At 35.0% G+C, this 19,083-nt stretch overlaps 1 protein-coding gene across 44 annotated transcripts in view; it reads left to right on the forward strand.

Annotated features, from left to right (window-relative positions):
- Positions 1 to 19,083, forward strand: part of PTPRD (protein tyrosine phosphatase receptor type D) — a 2,298,568-nt gene that overhangs the window by 2,071,099 nt on the left and 208,386 nt on the right. For 27 of the 44 annotated variants that reach the window (XM_055350539.2, XM_055350541.2, XM_055350534.2 and 24 more), the window contains 3 exons: positions 13,633 to 13,821; positions 15,765 to 15,782; positions 17,365 to 17,475. In XM_055350539.2, coding sequence (XP_055206514.1) covers positions 13,633 to 13,821; positions 15,765 to 15,782; positions 17,365 to 17,475 — 318 coding nt within the window. The remainder of the gene's footprint in view (positions 1 to 13,632; positions 13,822 to 15,764; positions 15,783 to 17,364; positions 17,476 to 19,083) is intronic. The other 17 variants (XM_055350553.2, XM_055350548.2, XM_055350557.2 and 14 more) reach the window with 1 other exon arrangement.

The raw sequence follows: 19,083 nt of genomic DNA on the forward strand, positions 1-19,083 counted from the left end.
TGAACTTTTTCCACTTCTCCCTATCTCCTTACATCTTCCTGATGTAAGTTTATCTTGCCACGGGGCTATCTCGGTACTATCCTAAATAACATGCCTACATCACTTTATTCTTATTTTTTGCTTTTCCCCAATGCATTTTTCATAATGCCGTTAAAAAGACATTTTTTAATGCCAATTTTGTGATAAGCGACATACACTCCCAGTACACATGCCCGCAAGCACTGAAGTACCCACACACTTGTATTTACCTTCAAAACCCTTCTTTCCTTTCATTTGCTTTTGGAAAAAGATCGCAATCCTTTATGTATGCCCTCAGGTTTTGCCTGAAACCCTTTTTCTAATTTGCTGTGTTTAATCTATTGAAGAAGAAGGTCAAGGTTTTAGAATTTATGTGGATGCTTGACAACTCTTCTATCTAGTTGCAAAAGATAAGGGATTTCATTCATGTAACTTTTGATAGTGGTTTTGGCCATTTTTTGGTAGTTTTACTTTGATTGGGTTATTTTCCAGATGTCTAAACTCCTGTTGAATAGCTTCTTAATATTTTTGATATTTCAAAGCATAGTGAATAAATTTCTATCCTGTGTTTGCTTTTATATATGATATTCTTTTGATAGAGAGGAAAGTTCAAACGTTTCAAAAAGAAATAAATCACAGTTGTAAACTTCTTTGGGCAGTTTCATAAATTGATAGTCCTGTGATTTCAAAGATTTTGAAGAAAAACATACATTGACATACACACACACAAACACAAACAAACACAAAGCCTGGGCGCAGTGACGCATGCTGGTAATCCCAGCACTGGAAGGCCAGGGTGGAAGGATTACTTGAACCCAGGAGGAGTTTGAGAGCAGCCCTGGGAACATAGCAAAAACCCATCTCCACAAAAAGAATAAAAGAAAAGACGGGTATGGTGGTGTGTGTTTGTGGTCCTAGCTGCTCCAGAGTTGAGGCAGGAGTGTCACTTGAACTCAGGAGTTTGAGACTAGCCTGGGCAACTTAGTGAGACCCATCTCTATGAAAAATAAAAATAATTGAGCCAGGTGTTGTGACACATGCCTGTAGTCCCAGCTACCCTGGAGTCTGAGGTGGAAGGATCCCTTCAGCCTGGGAGGTTGATGCTGCAGTGAACTATGATTGCACCATTGCAGTCCAGTCTGGGTGACAGAGCGAGACCCTATCTATAAAAAGCAAAACAAAAAACCTAGTTCCATTTGGTTATTCTCTGGTGTTAAATTCAGGCTGAATTTTGCCATATAAATAGAAAACTATTTGCATTTATGGGAAATGTTTCCCCATAGATCTGTAATACATTCTGAGACATATAAGTTATCTTTAACTGCTTATTCATGTATTCCTGTAGTTTTCATTTTTTCAGTGAAACATTTTATATGTGATGTTTGATGTTTTAAGATTTTGATCTTTTCATCTTTCAAGACACCCTCTAAAGAAAACTGCCATTATCTCTGTTTTCAGAATCAATTTTCTCCTGTCAGATAAAACAAATACCTACCACAGTTTGCCTTTAAAACTATAAAAACTGTTACTGAATGTGGTAAAATAGTGAAATGCTCTTTTTAGAAAAATTATTTAGACATACTGAGTTACTTTATTTTGTTCCTCTTGCTCCCATTCCCTTACATTATTAAAGACTAGAGGGTAACAACCATTTTCTGTAATGTGTTCTTGTTTCAGGAAGAGAGAACTGTGGTGAGCTGAGGGGAAGGTGGATTGTTTCTAAAATTTTTGAAAGTTTGGCTTAAAAAAATAACATTTGGATTTCTGAAGCTATTCTAAGTTAATTATGTTTTAATTGGAAGGAAGATCCTCAAAAAGTTTGTCTTCTATCTTAAATTTTTATCAGACTTTATCATTTCTCTAAATAAAAATAATAAACATGCATTATGTTATTAGAATATTGATTTCTCACATTTTCTTTTCATGAGCTTGCACCTTGCTCTTATCACTCAATTTTGTTCATTGTTTGTAATTAAATACTTATGTCTTAATTTTATAGGAATTCACATATTTTTAGAGTTAACTTTTTTCAGATATTGTCATCATTTGTGTGAAATTGGTAATAACAGTTGGAATGTTATTTAAATAGTCATGGTATTCAAGAGGGCCTCAAATAAAGTATATATTTAAGAATGTTTGTCACAACTGGGAAAGCAATGCTTGAGTATATCTAGCTACCCAGACGCTTTGGGAATAAGTATGTATTTCTGATAATATGAATTAATTATAACAGTTTACTTCTATATAATTTAAAATTTTGAAATGATCCCAATCTTATAGAAAAGTAGAAACTACAGTACAAAGAACTTACTATTCCTGAACTGTTAGAGAGTTAATTGCCGACATGATGCCTTGCCTGTCATTCCCAAATACTCAGATTTATACAAACAAGGCATTCTCCTACCTAACTACAATGGGACTATCAAAATCAGGAAGTAAACATTGATGCATCATAACCGTCTAATTCTTAGATCCGCATTCACTTTTGATCACATTTTGCCAGTTGTTCTTACTTGTGTTTCACCAGTTACCCCATTCAAGTTTTTATAATTTTCCACAGAGACTCCAGTTCAGAATTATATTTTGTACTTGTCAACCTGGAAGAGTTCCTCAGTCTTTCTTTGAAATTTCTGACCATGATAGTTTTGAAGATAACAAGGCTGTTATTTAACAAAATGTTCTTGTTTGGGGTTTTGCTGATGTTTACTGGTGGTCATATTTAGGTTATGACTCTTTTCCAGGAATATTGTGGAAGTGATGTTATATTTTTCTCAGCACAAGAATTTGAATTATCCCTTTACTGGTGTTATTAACTTTGATTTTTTAATCAAGGTTGTTTCTGCAAGCCTTCTCCAATGTAGTTACTAATTTTTCTTTACATATTTTATTATTATTTTAAAAATAGTTAAAATTTTTAAAATTTAAAACTTCAAAATTATTTGTCTTTAATCGTATTTTTAGGACTACTTCAGTGCTTAGAATACAGCAAAATCATGTAAATGGGAGCATTATTTTTTAAATTAATATCATTGGCATCAACAGCAGCATAAGGAGCATCATTTTTGGTTTCTAATTGCATACTGCAAATCTAGGAGATGCTTAAGACTTATCCCTATCATTTAATCTCTCACAGACTGCTTTCTTTATATTTAATAAATTTATGTAGGGAGTCCCTTTGATACTATGTAAAGATACTATTTCTCCTGAAACTTTTAATTTACTCAGTTATTTATATCAGTATGGATGCATGTCTTTATTTTATTCAGTGTGTTATAACTTGTTAATATTGTCTTTTTTTAATTTTCTTGTTCAAGTTGTCAGATATTTGGTCAATAAGAGCCCCTTTAAGCTGGCTTCTGTGTACATTTAGTATATACCTTTCATTCTTTGAGTATTTTCTTATACGACAGGATAATTCCAGGTGTGTCTCATTCTTACCTTGTTCCAGTCCTAACTGGAATCAGTGATTTCTCTAAGGAGTTTTCTGAAGGGAAGCTTTCTGAAAGGAAAGTGTTTCCTTTCACTGGAGAATGGTATTTAGAAACCAAGATCTGAATACAAGATGTGACCATTGCTATTGGGTATTACTGCTCCCAGCCTCTCTTGGTTCAGCTAGGGAAGATGTGTTTGGTAAGTTTATATAAAGAATGTATGTTTGTGCATGCATACTCATTTACAAGTCATATATATATGTATACATATATATTTAAAATATGTATAGTATATGTATACAAATGTGTGTGTGTGTGTATATATATATAAATATATATATATATTTAAAACTAGGTGTTCACACCAACACTATTAGTTCCAATCCAACACTACACAATTGATTCTGATTTTCTTTTTTTATAACATTTGATGGCTTAGAAAATTTATTCATATATACTTATATTTACCAAAATATGGTGAAGAAACCACATTGAATGTTTTCTGTAGTCCCATTTGATTGAGCTTGTTGGTTTGTAACTTTTTACAAAGCTAACAAATAATGGATGCAGGATCCAAATCCAAGTCTCTTTCCATGTTTACTGTTTTTGTCTTTGTGCCTCTTTTTCTAAAAAACAAGAATAAAAAATTATTTTCTAAAAATAATAAAATTCATTTTATGATTTAAATATACATTTCTGTAAAGTGGTTAATTATTTGAGTATTCAAAGTAAGGTAAACATTTGGATGGATGTAAAGGGTGAGTATAATGACACCTGCTTGTTGATAAATATAAATTGATAGGGAATAATGAGATTTGTGAAAGTGGATGGATATTGGATTTTATCTAAATGAATCCCAAAGAAGGGAATAAATGTGTTTCCCTGATTCCTAAGTATTTAGTTAAACGTTCAGGTATTAATAGTGTTGCTAGGTAGGAGGAGAAGGTACTTCTTTTTTTTCTCAATGAATTTATTTGATTATGAATCACAAAAAGGGTAATCATTTGCTCAAGCCAAGCACTAATAACAGTATGCCTTAACTTAATGCAATGTAAACTTGGAGCTACCACATTTAGACAAATGATAATTAAATCTAACTGGGGTTTATGTTCTGCTATGTAGACATTACTTTGTAGGATGATTACATACATTGCTTCTAAACAGTTTGTTTTATTCTCTGCCAGGAGTACCTTGCAAACTCCTCAAAATGTGAGGAATATTTCATAAAATGGAGCTTTGCTCTGGAATGCTCTGTGGGTAGCTGGTTGGTATGCTGAATATTTAGTAGCTGCTAATGAGGCTCTTAGCTTAACAATGTCCAATTTTCTATTCCTGCATGGCATAATTCTATGAGAAATCTTTCACGACTCTTGTATCCAGTGACTGCCTTTAAGAGATACCTAAATCTACTCTGAAATAAAAGCTTAGCTGATTGATTTATAGCCATATTAAGACAAGCATACTATCTGTATGTAATAACTTGCAAAGAGGACCTTGGGAAAAAAATTTTTGTATCTTGTTCATAATTACTTTTTTGGGAACAGATCTTATATTTATTGTATGTTCCATTTGGAATGTCATGTATTAACTGTCAGTTTTTTTTTCTGCTTTATATAGTTTCTTGCTGACTGGACTAGCATTTGATTTGTAATTAGAAACTATATGATTTTTTCGATTTTATTCATATGCATAACATTTCGATAATGGTCCAAGAGCCCAACTTTGCTAGAAAACGGTGATTTAGCTTTTATTTCTTTGCTCTTTATTTTTCTGTTTTCAGTCCCTTATTCAATTCACTTACAGGAAAATTGACTTTGAATAATAATGGTCATGATGTCAGCACAGTACAAATTATACCCTGCTGCCATCTGGAATGGTGAAAATAAAAGCTTTATTTACACTGTTTCCTTTAAGAAAAGAATGTTTTTTCCTCTTCTTCAAGGACTGTATTCTGGAAAGAAAATGGTGGTGCTTGTTTGTAGCCTGATACTGTGATTCATTTTGAAATATAATGACTTGAAAACTCATTGTTCGACAAAGTAGCAAATACACTATGATAATCCTCTGCCTTCCAGCCTCTGAGACACTGATCTGTCTCCCTGTCCAGATAAAGCTTTGGAGTAGTCATTATTAGTCCCATAAACCGAAGAGGGACCTTGTGGCCCAAAGTCATAGGGTAGATATGTTAGGTCTACTTATATCTGCTTTTCCGGTCTCTGTACTGACTTTTGGTGCCTGCTCATGGCAGAAGGCCCGCCATTCTCAGCCCTTCCTAGGTAATTAAATAGAAATTACAGAAGGGCTAAAGGTATAGGCACAGTACTAAATCTCAGCTCTCTAGGAAAATTACTTCACGTTTATCAGCCTTTTCACACTCTTCCATTTCTCATCTACCTTGTACTGGCTAACAGACATGGCAGAATTCTGTCTCTTCTAGAACCAATCCTGAGGGAATGAGAAGCCTGTAACATAGGTATATACACACACACACATATATACATATATACGTATATATGTGTGTGTATATATGTGTGTGTGTATGTATGTATATATATGTGGATTTTTAAAATGTAGATCTATTTTTAAAGTATTATTACATCTCATGGAACTTGCGTATCTAGTCCATGCCATTTAAAAAATAAAAGTAAAGGATGACCAAGTGTTCAAACTCTTTTGTTGTCCCATTCATGAGTTGACTCTGATTAAGAGTTTCATCACTACATGATGAAGATTTATTTGAAGAATAGCAATTTGCATAGAGGAAACATGACACAATAAAAAGACACCAAATCTAGAGCTGAAAGACTTTCTTTAATTTTTTTTTTTTACTACATGTAGGATATGAAACAAATAACAATATTACTGAGTTTTTGTTTTATAGCCACAAAAAATGATAATGATACCATCCTTATTTACCTCAAGGAACTCTAATAAGGTTCAAATATTTGTATTTTAGAGATACTGGGCATTATAGTGCTTTGTATTAGGTAAAATTTTAAATTTGTCTAATATGATCTTCTGACTAAATTCCATTCTGTTAAAGGTGGGATTTAGTAAGAGCATCATATTAGACAAATCTCATCGAGAGATTTCCCTTCTCCAGAGCTGAACAATTAATGGAGCTATTAGAACTAGTTTATGGAGACTTTGTACAGAGGTGTTTCTTGATTTAATCATTTTCCCCAAACAGTTATTTTCAGAATGTTAAGAAACTTTTGAGATGAAAAAACAAAACTCTGACTTCTTGGCGTCATCTTTTTAAAAACTATTTTCTTTAAGAAAGCCATATAGCCTTCTTAACATGACCTACTCCCCAAGATGAGGAATACTTAATTCCCCTTCCCTGAATAACTAAAAGAAAAATGCCTGCCACGATATAGGGAAAAACAGTTGGTTCCAGTGTTTTCAGTTGTTCACAACAACCTTTGACATCCCAAATATTTAGAGCTATTTTTAAAATTCATTTTTAGGAACAAATCATCTGACAATATGGATTTCATTTATTTGTACTGTTGATTAATCAAAGAGCCTAAAATCTTGTTCAAAGGGAAAAGAGGGTATTTATTAGCTTTGCAGAGGTTACTTGGCACAAACACTACGCTTTAAATTTAGTTGCATGTCTAGATAATCCCTGTTTTTTATGATTTGCATAGAATAATTTCTCATTTGCAGTTTATTGCTGCACTTCTTGTTTTATCAAGCCTTAGAGTCACATGCCTCTGATCCCTTTAGATCTATTGCTGGAGCTTGGAATAAAGCAAGTACATATATGCTAGTATTTTACTAGATGCCAGACACTAGTGCCAGGCAGCACTAGGCACATTTAATGCATTATCTAATTCAATCCTCCTGTGTATGTGCTTGGTACTATTATTATGTTCAAAGAAGCTAATTATCCTGCAGATACAATTAAATCACAACAATATAGAGATTATCTAGATTACTTCATACCCAGTGCCTGGCCCAGTCCAGCACAAAGGAGGCCTTCAATAAATATTTGTAGAATGAATGATGCCATCTGTTGACTATCCGGTAGGTTTTTAGAACTAATAGTTCAAATTATCTTCTTGTTTCAATATATGGTGTAATTTTCATAAATATCTTGTTTTAAAGTATCTATTTGGCCACCTTATTTGACCACCTTAAGACCAATATGTATTTAAATTTTCCGAGAAAGTTTGTACTTTTTCTTAGGTATAAAAATCCACTGACTTTCTGCTGCATAGAACACTACTGATTCTCTGACAGGTGAAAAAGTCCATATACATATTTTATATATATATATGTATTATATATATTAAAATGACATTCCTAGTGTATATATATATATATATACACTAGGAATGTCATTTTAAAAATACGCTGCATATTACTCGTCTATCATTTTTCTTGTTTTCTTATGTTAATGAAAACTTTTCTCACTCAGTCTTTCCACCCGTCAAAGAAAAGAAATCACTCTTGTTCTGTGAGAGTATATGAATGACTCAAACCGTAAGATATCCAGTGACTTAGAAATCTGTATTCCTGTCAGTGAAGGAAGACCCACAGTGTTTGCCTCAACAAAAAACTGAGTGGTTCACTCTTGGGCTTTTTTAGCCATTAGTTTCAACACCAAGAATTCCATTGTTATTCTATAGATAGAATAACAGTAGAATATAGATACGTGTTCTATTGTGTTTTTTGCAGTGTCATTGTGTTTATACGTGTGGTTTTGTCATGTGGTCATGCTTTTGACACGTAGGAACTTAAAACCAATATGTGAGGGAAAGCCTCCTGTAAAATGAAGGAAGCAAGGACTAAATTGTGTGCTTCTCACATAGCAACTGTGATAAATTAAAAGCATAAATTGCATATTCTCAATGGAAGGAAAAATCACTTGCTGACAAAACTAAAGATTGTGAAAATAAAGTCACAAACAGCCATTTTTGTAAGTCTCTAAGTCTAATACTCCTTATGACACTAAAATAATGAGACTGTGAGATAGCTTTGCCTCTTAATAGACTGATACTCAAGGAGGCCAAATGTGTAGTCACAAACAGTTGAAGAATGACTGTTTCAGTGAGTGGCATTGAGGAATGGTATTTCAATGAATGACATTCCAGGAGGAATTGAGAGATACCTCATGAGTGAGTGCTGAAAAAGTAATTGTCAAAGCATCACAAAAATGTCTAATTGTGAGTATTTGTTGAACATTGGGAAGGTTACAAAGAAAGTAACAAATAGCTCCTTCCCTCCTGTGAGCTTGTAAGAGTTCAACTTATATACTAACTATTATTACGGTTTATTGATAACACTATTTGGGGACTTTTAAAGCCACTCTGAACTGTTTGAAACTTAGAAAAGTAATTCCAGGGGATGAATGCTTCATGATAACAGCTGCTTGTCTCTTCAACCATATTGTATTTTTGTTTTATTGTACTGCCATTACTGCCAAAACCTCTGTATTGTCAATAATATCTAAGTGTTCAGGTATACTTGCCAAATTTTTAAATACTGCACTTGAAGAAGCATTGATGTAATTGATGTAATTGACATGCTTTTTCTTCATAAACATATTTGTGTTAATCTTAAAAATTGGGATTTTTCCAAATACCATGGCAAACAGTTCTTTATTGAAGACTTCGTTAAATCAGTTGGGGTCAGAGTCAAAGGACTAGTCTGGTTGAATTCATGCAGCAAGAGCCCTAGCAAGATTAGGCAAGAAGAGCTACTTAGGACCACTTTGGAAGGGGCCTGTAGCCTTAGCAGGCAATGTAGATTTTCCTGGCTTCCTTTCAAAGAAGAGATTCAGTGTTTGTCAAAGTGGAGTGAAAGTAAGAGCATCGTTAATATTGTTTATACATGAACAATGAAAACAGTTTAACTGAACAAATTATGTAAAACCTGTTACTTGATCATTCACAGATATGTAAGGCATGACTACCTACAAAACAGTGTCAGACTATTTTCCTCATGGATTCATTCCTTTCAAGTCCTGGGTAGGTCAGGGTTGTTAATAAGTTTTACCACAATGGGAAGTTAACTCTGGAAGATGCTTACATTCATTTTTCTCTTTCCTTAATGGAACTGAAAGTTTTGTATCAGCATATTTCATTAAGATACCAACAGATTCAAAGAGGGTGCTATATTTCCAGGTCTATTATAGCTGCCATTCCAAACAAAATATGTATGACTCTATGATTCACTAAGCACAAGTATGTAGTAATCTGCCCTTTAATGGCCTCTCAAAATGACAGACCAAATGGCTTTGTGAAGGTCAAGTCTGATTTAAATTGTTGATGAATTAGTAGCTAATTCTGCATGATTGAATATTAATATGGAACAGTGATAAGTAAGGCACTTTAAAGCTTAACGAGCACATTAATGAATAGGACAAAATGTTTTTCTTTTCACCTCATGTAAAAGTTTAAAGCTACTAGCATATTGACAATTTGTTAATTTTTGCCAGCTGCTTTTTCCTGTGAAAGTTTGTGTGGTTAAGGTATTAAGGATATTGATTTGATTCCCAAGTTCCTGGTACCACACATTTGAGGAGCCATCAAAATTGATGTTATCAAATGGCCAAGGCAGTTTTATATAAATCACTAATAAATGTAGAGGGTGAAGAAAAAAGCAATTAACATCTTCTAAACTACACCCACGGAGATAAGCATTCCAATTAGAAATTTCATTATTTCTACAGTTTGTTTTATGTTGAATACTGAGTTTTATTGCCAAATACCTGACAGTCAAATTGGAAACAAGCCACAACTGTCAACGTGTAACGGCTCTGGCTATTTGAATCTGTTACATTGTGATGTTTCTCATGAAAATTTAATGAAGAAAGTGCATTCAAAGAGATTCTGTGCAAAAGGGGATGGATAGAATTTAATTACCCTTATTAAAAATAAGAAAGGAATGCTCTTTACATTTTCTGTCCCATTAGTATGCAAGAAAGATTATCTTTGTTGTGCACTCGTGTATATGAAAAGGGGGCTCTGGAGTGTTCTTTATGAGCCAGGAAGGAAAAGAAAGGTCATGAAAATGTATTAGACTGCTTTTCAGGAGGGTACAAGTCAATTTTGTCGGCTATCCCCAAGGTGAGGACTATATTTCTTATAAACAGTTATTAAATCTAGATTTCTTTGGTAAGAGCCTTTAGTAAGTGGCTCAACAGTCTTAAGCCTTTGGCACTTGCCACTGATCAGCACTGAATATTGGCTCAGTTCTTCCGAGAGATGAACTTGTAGAAGAAAAGTAATGACTAGCAGAGCAGTATTTATGCAGGCAAATTTAACTAGTACTTAAACACCATGGGAGAGATACAGTGTCCTAGGACATACAGAAACCACTCAGGAATCGCAAGGTGATTTTTGATTAACCTAAGTTGGTTGCTTTAAATATGTAACATAACAACAACAATATCTAAGAGCTTTTTCAGAAACTCATTTTTATGAAGGCAGTATAGTTGGTGTTGGAGCACTTGAGGTAAATTACTTTTATCCTTTGAAGCACTTTGTGTCAATAGCTGCCAAGTGAGATATTTAATAATATAATGTGTGTGGTATAGCAGCTATTGATCTTTCTGCTCTTTTTTCCCCCCAGCAACATCAGAACTATGTTGTAGATGTAAATATATTGGCAAAACCTTTAAAGACATAAAGAACAGCCTGATGAAATTCATGTGGAATAGATTATTAAAACCAGCATAGCCTAATTTGCATCCCACTTTTAATTTTTAACTTTCTCTTGGAGCCTTGAAAAATCATCTTGAAATTCAATTTTTAGCTACTGTTTCTGACACTTGTCTACTGTAGACCTCTGCTTGGCTGACGATGTGTAAACATTCACAAAAACAATGTATTACTGCTTCCACAAATGAGCCACATCTCTCAACTTAAGTGAAGTTTAGCTCATTGCAGTTAATTATTTTTATAAGTGTCTTTAGTACCCGGCCCTAACTACCTGGTCTGATAGGAAGGTATTATGTCATGAATCAGGTGTCAAATCAAACTTGCCTCAGCTTCTTTTGGTCCTTCACAGACTGTGTTAGTAAAAGATAGAAACTTTCTATCCTGCCTAGCGGGAGAGCCAGAGTCTACGCTTTTCCTTAATAGTCCATCAATTTTATCTTACAATAACTGCATCTGTTGTTCAGTGAAATTTCTCTTTCTTGGGAGCTTTAATCTTTGGTAGCATCTTACATTCTTTCACCATTCACATTCAGAATCTCTCTGGTCCCTAACTATTTAACTGGTTGCCTCTCTACCAGAAGTTCTGCATAGTAGGATATATATATTTTTTAAACAGTCACTGATATATATTCATACTTAGGCTTAGGAATCACTGGAGTTTCTCTTAAAATCTGGAAACCCAGGCTAGCATGATGGCAAGGGAGCAGAATATAGATAAAACATGGAAGAACTCCTGGTGTGGAGGGATAAACTCGTGAATTAATAAGTACAAGACAGTGGATTTGAGTAGCCGCTGCTGTGGTAGCTCTGAGGAGGAAAGAATGAAATACGTTTGAGAGAATTTGGAAAAGATTTACAAAGAAGGTGACTTTGGCTGCATGGCTTCCTAGAAGCACGGAATACCCAGCAAACATGATTTGTCTGGGAAGTGGTAAGAATTTCAATGTGGGCAGAAGAAAAATTTCCTATGAGAGAGTTGATCCCTAAGAGGCTGAGAAAAATGAGACCTGATTGAAAAGGACTTTGCTAGTGAGGTTTAGGAGACTGAGTTTACCCCTCGGCTCTAGAGGGAGAGAGTTGGAGAACACATGCTGTTGACTGACAACACGGTGGAGGCATCAAAATGGAGCTTCTTCATTAGAAATTCTAACATAACCTCAGTATGATTCACCATCAACTGTGGATTCCTGGATTATACTGGAGCTTGTAGGAGGCACCCAAGGAGAAGCGATATGCCAGATCTGATTATATCTAATGTTCTGCTCGCTGCTGTTTATGCTTTCGAGTAATTTTAGAATTGGTGGCTTATGAAAATTTATCAGTGGCCGTGAGGGGGTATTGATTAAATCAATGCCAGACTCAATTGGAAGTAAAAATATTTCATGATCACGAGTTAATGGGTACAGCAAACCAACATGGCACATGTGTACATATGTAACAAACCTGCACGTTGTACATATGTACCCTAGAACTTAAAGTATAATAAAAAAAATTCATGATCTTCAAACAAATGGCCATGTTCTAATTTGGATAATTGCCACCCATCTAACTAAAATTCTTTCAATGCTTAGATAGAACACACCTTTCTAATCCTGGCTAGAAGAGCTGGCAATGTCAGTTATCAGTGTGGAGCATGATTGTGGGATTTAAGTGATTTTAATTTCTCAAGAGCTGGGATCTGGAACAGTTTCGATGTGGGTAGCAAAAAGTGAATTTTGCATGAGTTGGAGATTCAAAATTTAGGAATTTCAACTTTTTGATTACTGAAAATGGTGCAGATCTTTGGGATGGAGGAAAGCACTCTCTTATCCCTGTAAGGAACATGTGCTTTTGTGCCATTAATAAGGAGTTGCTTTTGCTCTTCTTTTTCAAAGCATCCTCAGACAATTTTCTGGTTAATTGAAGCTCTTACAAAGTAATCAATTTGGGTTGAACCTTATACTTGTGTGGGAAAACATAGAGTTATAAGAAAAACATACCAGCTTTGAAACAGATAGCGTGACCTAGCTTCTGCTTGTTCCCCAAGTACTCTCCAAGCTGGCACTGTTGGCTTCCATGCTTCTCTCTCGGCAAAACCTTTCCTACCTCAATGCCTACACTTGTGACATTCCCAAATCTTTCTAAAATCTCCTTCTCCCCTTTTTGTGACTTGGCCGATTGTGTTCTTTCCTAAATGCCTACTTTAAATCAGAGCTTCCTCTGGGTACTCACTGATCTCAAGCACAAACCCTATAATTATTTCTCCCTCTTTGCTCTTGGAAAACTCACTGCATCCCCTCATCATAGTCAGCCCCGTCTGAGCTCTGTGTTAGTCTGTTGGCCTCTTACATAGACTGTTTACTCTTCTGATCAGTAACAGCATTGTGACTGTGTTCTAATTTATTAGTGCCTGGTTTGTGTTAGGTTCTCAACAAGCACTGAGTAAGGTAAAGAGAGATTTCTGGGGAATCTCTTGAATTTGGAGCATCTGACTTATTAACTGAATGTTTCTATCACCTTTTGTCTTGCAGAAGATCAAATTCCCAGGGGCTTCCCTACCATTGACATGGGCCCGCAGTTGAAGGTGGTTGAGCGTACTCGCACGGCCACCATGCTTTGTGCAGCCAGTGGTAATCCGGATCCAGAAATCACTTGGTTTAAAGATTTCTTACCCGTGGACACAAGCAACAACAATGGTCGTATTAAGCAGTTACGATCAGGTAGGGTCTTGTTACTGTTTCTACTAACTCCTAGAGAATTTTTTTTTTAATTTTTCTCTCTATTTTTAATTTTAATTTATTTTTTATTTCTAGGTACTGATTTTTCTCCCTCTTCTCTTTCTCTGTTACTTAATGGGTGGTCCATGTTTGTGATGTCATAGCCTGTTTCAGAGTCTGTCTTTCTCCTTTTCTCTGTGTGTTTTGCAGCTTCTGTTTAATCCACATTGCTCACTGCTGTGACTGTATTTTTGGTAATTTTTTAATTTACTGCTTTTTCGCAGTATTTGATGGATCCATTTTCTCCTCTTTCTTTCTTCTTTCTCTGTTTTCTTTTGAAACAAATTTATTTCAACATTGGACTTCATTCAGAACTTGCAAGGAGATCCAATGGTTGTATCCATTAAAAAATAAAATGTTCATATTAAACCCTAAAATGTTTCAATTTTATTAAAGTATGTTTTCTGCTATCTTTTCTACATTTGAACTCATCAAAGTACCAAAGTTTAGTAAGTCTGGGCACATCTGCTTTCTTTTCACTAATACATAAAAACACAGAAACGTTATCTCATGAGTAACCAGATGTATGTTTTTAAAAGTCTTTAGAAAATACCAGTAAAAGGAGGGGATTTTTATTAATGCTATGATAATAACATTGTGAGTGAACATTTTCTACACGTTAGCCACAGTAGTGTGCGCCCGTCAAGGTTTTTGAACCCTCCAGTGACTGGATCTACAGAAGTCTGCTTTTGGTGTAGACTCCAGCTTTTGCTGTTTTCTCTCTCTCTTTACCCTTTTCTCCTTTTCCCATTCCCATCCCAAGTTTATGCCTTTGCTCTCTTAGATTAAAAGTAGAGATAATTCTAAATTTCTTAAGTTTTAGAGCCTGTCCCTAGGTAATTTCACAGGGAAATATAATAATAAGCTGTTTACTTTGACATTGGTAGTAATATTGGTATAGAATTCTAAGTGGTTTAACTGCCTGTCTTCCCAGAATTCTCAGCTTTTGACCTGTCCTGTGATGTTAAAGCGTCTTGTTAACTGCCTCTTTTGCTTGTTGTCGGCAGAATTGTGTAGATTAGCATTCTGTTATTGTAAATGAAGAATTAATTATTCACATGTAACATAGATGATTTAGTATATAAAGCTTTAACTCTGAAAAATTTGTACCAAATTATAAGGAATATAATAATATTTTTATGCTGTCTTTCTTCTCTCCGTATTTAAATCTCCAGAATCTATTGGTAAGTGCTTAGTTCTGAAGCGCACTTCAACCCCACTAATTTCCATATCCAGAATATTATTATTATTATTAATAATAAAATGCATGGCATGCATTTTACTAACTGTCAGTGTAGACACCAGATCTCTGTAGTGGCTCCCACACACACCTCCACAAAACTGTTATCGTAAGAACACTGTGCAGAAAAATTAAATAGTACACAAGCTATGGCACACCAATGTAGCATAGCAAGTAGTATAAGATATCCAATCAACAATGTTTGTTTCCAGTTAGTCTTTAGCGTTTCCTATCACAGTATATATATATATGCATATCTATATATATACTTAAATAGATTAGCCAGTGTTTTCCTAAACTATGTCTTTAAAAATATTGTATAGTTTTTTTTAAGAGATATGAGGCATATAAGATATAATTCTAACCCTATATGACCCCAGACCTGAGAACTCAGTTGCTTCTCTGAGAAAGGCAATGCTGCCTATTGCGGTCTTTACCCTCTGTGGTATAATGCAACTTGTTTTTTATGATCTAATAATACTATCTAATATATTCCTGTTTTACCAATATAGTAATTCAAGTTTCTTTTAAGACCTTATTTAATTCTGTAAATCTAATTTAATTCTTCTCCCCAGCCCTAGCCTCCTTCTTCTCGTACTAATGCTTCTTCTTTCTAATCTTATTTGCATTCATATTATCCACCCAGGTGGTACACCAATAAGAGGTAAGAGTGCTGAACTAACGTTCACAGAATGATCTTACTCATTCTTTCTGTCCTTTCATCCCTCTCATCTTTGTCCTGTTTTCAGCGTCATTCCAATAATGTCCATCAACTTTTTTTTTTCTTTGTACTGTTTGGTTATGATCAGTGACTCTCACATTGTGAACTTTCCTTTCCTTTTTCCTTCTCTCTTTGTTTTGTTCATTTCTTTCTTTATGAAAATGATTATTTAAGTTGTGATATGCTTCAAAGAAAGCATATCCAGGTCTTTAGACCACAGACCAGTCACAGCGTACCATCTGTCCCTCTTTTTTTTTCCTTTTCTTCTTCTTCCTTTTTCCTTTTTCTTTTTTTTTCTTCTTTTTCCTTTTTTTTTGTCCAACCGGAGAAAAAAAAAGATCATTTTTTTTCTTCCTTAGCTGTTCTTGTTCTGGACCAAAGCCAAGGTGGTCTGGAGAACAGTGGCAGACATGCAGAAGACACCCTGGAGCATCTGCTTTTTGTCTTTATCTTTCAAAAGGTTTTTGCTTTTGTTCTTCAATTCTTTTTTCTCTTAATGTCTTAAAAGTCAAAGAATGACTCCCCTTTCCACCTGATCCCACTCGTCTACAATCTGACAGCAATGCTTTTTTCCCCACTTCTTTTTTTCTTGGATTACTCGTCTCCGGATTTTTGGATCTTCTGTCCTTCAGGCTATGGAAACAAAAGGTGCTCAGTATTCTTGGTGGTATGTGGTATTGCTGGTTTTTCATACTTCGACTCAGTGTGCATTTCTTTTGTAATTCTTGTTTTGTATTTTTCTTGGGGTTTTGTGACACCACACTGCTAATCCCACTGGTGGATTTTGATGGGTGTCTTAGGGGATCCATCTCAGGGTCCTCAAGCAGTGGTTGGTTGGCTCTTCCTTGTGGCACAGGCCATGCCTTTTAACTTTTTAAAAATCTTCTAATTCAACTGCTCTTTGTTTTTCAGCAAACGTAATAAATGATTGTAAGTCGTGGAAAACTGTCTTTCTTTTCTTAAAAATCTGCATGTCTTAAGGGAGTTTTGTTTCTTTAAGTGATATTTTGATAATTTATAATGACTAATTTTAATTTTTTGCTTTGTGCAGCCTTTTTGTGCTCGCTGCGTATTTTTGGCTCTCTTCAGCAGAAGACTTTCTTGAAAACCCAGCCTGGTTTTTTTTGAGCGTACCTATCTTTTGCGCCACTTTTGGTACCCAAATGAAACAAAACAAAACCAAAAATTAATCTTTTGTTTTATTTAAAAGCCATACTTCCTTGAAGCAGTCTCACCCATCTTCATTTTATTAGTCTAGGAAATAAGAGTGTTAATTATGACTAGAAGTCTTGCTTGGGAAAAGAGATATTGATTTCTAATGCTAGCATTGATGATGTAAAAAAATAATCTCTATATGTTTTTCTCATCGCATCATTTTCTGTCTGTGCAACTTAGCAAGAGATTGAATCGACGTTGAGTGGACCTTCGCTTTGCAGGGCTTTTCATATGTTAAGAGGTTTAGCTTTCTGAACTGAGAAAGCCTTCTCTGATCATCTCTTTGGCAATATATTTTATATCCATACAGGAGCCCTTCAGATTGAGCAGAGTGAAGAGTCTGACCAAGGAAAATATGAGTGTGTTGCCACCAACAGCGCGGGCACTCGCTATTCTGCTCCTGCCAATTTATATGTCAGAGGTAGGAATGACATAACCCTGGCATCGCTTCTTCATTCAGGCTCAGGGGGAGTTGAGACGCCGCAGGGTCCGTGTTGTTATATTAGTAGTTAACAAGCTGGTTTGGTAATAGTGACCGTAGCTGAAACATGTTAGTAAATAGAAAAGTTAAAAATTTAAAATATGTTGCTTAACTCCAAAAGACAACTTTTGAGTATAATCTGTCCTGAGGCTTGGAGTTTGTAAGTATATTTGCATTTTTACATCTTGGTTTCTATTTTTACTGTATTGATTGAACTGTGCTTTGCATTTGTTTGAGGTTTTCTTCTTTTTCTTTCTCTTTTTTTTCTGTTGTTTCTCTTCTGTTTCCTTATTAAACCCCTGAAATAATTGCTTGGTGTGCTACTAATCAGTTCTCTGTGCAATTCCAAGCATAAAGGTGTTTATGTCTTCATGACCCCTGCTGCTGAAACTGTGAGGATAAAGCTGCTAACTCTATAAAACAAGTGCTACATGCAAATAGCACAGTTGTATTTCTGTCTTCGTATACTTTCTTAATTATAAACACATAGTATATATACATGTGTATTCATATATATGCACATATGTACACCTTTTTGTTTGAATTATTAAGACTTACCGAAACATTTAGTTTTTTGATTGCAATGGAAAACTGTATTTTAAATAGTAATGTGAGTTGTCCTTGAGACAAGAATGAATTATGAGGATACATTCATATGTTCTCATGAAGTAATAGAAATGATTAAACTGTGAGCTTATGAATGGCTATGCCTTTCCATTCAACTAGAAAGAAGTACTTCCTCTTCCCGAGAGTTCTCAAAGCCAGTTCCTGTAGTTTTTTTTATCCAGTGGAAGTGTTCTTATTCCTGGTCTACATATCTGTGAATAACCACAAAGGCATGGGTGGGGGTGGGATTAAAGAAAAGACTGAGAGGGCTTTAAGTTACAATACGATGGGTTCCCTTAAGAAAATACCTAGCTTGATTTTGAAATTTTTGCTAGAGGTAATTTTGTTTCCCTGGGGATGTTTTTCTCTCCTTTCTTTTTTTATGGAGTCTGGGGTGGGGAAATATGAAGAAAGTCATTTCTTCTCTAAATTCTTCGAAAGTCCCTTGATCCTTTTTCCACAATAGTGACCTCCCTTGCTGCATGAGGCATGTGTACCTTCTTCCATGGAAAATTTCAAAATGATGCTAGCTATTGTTTCTAATACCATGTTAGTCTGTGAGATATTGCTAACTTTTCCAGCTGAGATAGGAAGGATGAACTAGAGTGAATAAAGATGTTCAAGTAGCAGTTGAAAGCCTTGATATGGCCTTTTTACTCTCTCTGTGTTTCCCTTGTTTTTCTCCTTTCCTCATTTCATTGTGTTCTGCATCAAACCCCCTACATCCCTCAGAGCTGCGAGAAGGTTGGTGTGTTTTTTACTTTTTACCCACCTTACAAAACTATTAATTAAACCAATAACAAAGAATACAAATGAAATGAATGTAGCTGCATTGTGTTCTTCTTTTGGTTAATGGTATGTTTTAGCAGAGAATGCCCTGGCCATGGCTTCTGGTGCTTGCTGGTGGTATCTAACTGTGGTGCATGATGGGAGAGAATGTAC

This window comes from Gorilla gorilla, chromosome 13 (assembly GCF_029281585.2).
Source record: "Gorilla gorilla gorilla isolate KB3781 chromosome 13, NHGRI_mGorGor1-v2.1_pri, whole genome shotgun sequence".
Taxonomy (NCBI): Eukaryota; Metazoa; Chordata; class Mammalia; order Primates; family Hominidae; genus Gorilla; species Gorilla gorilla.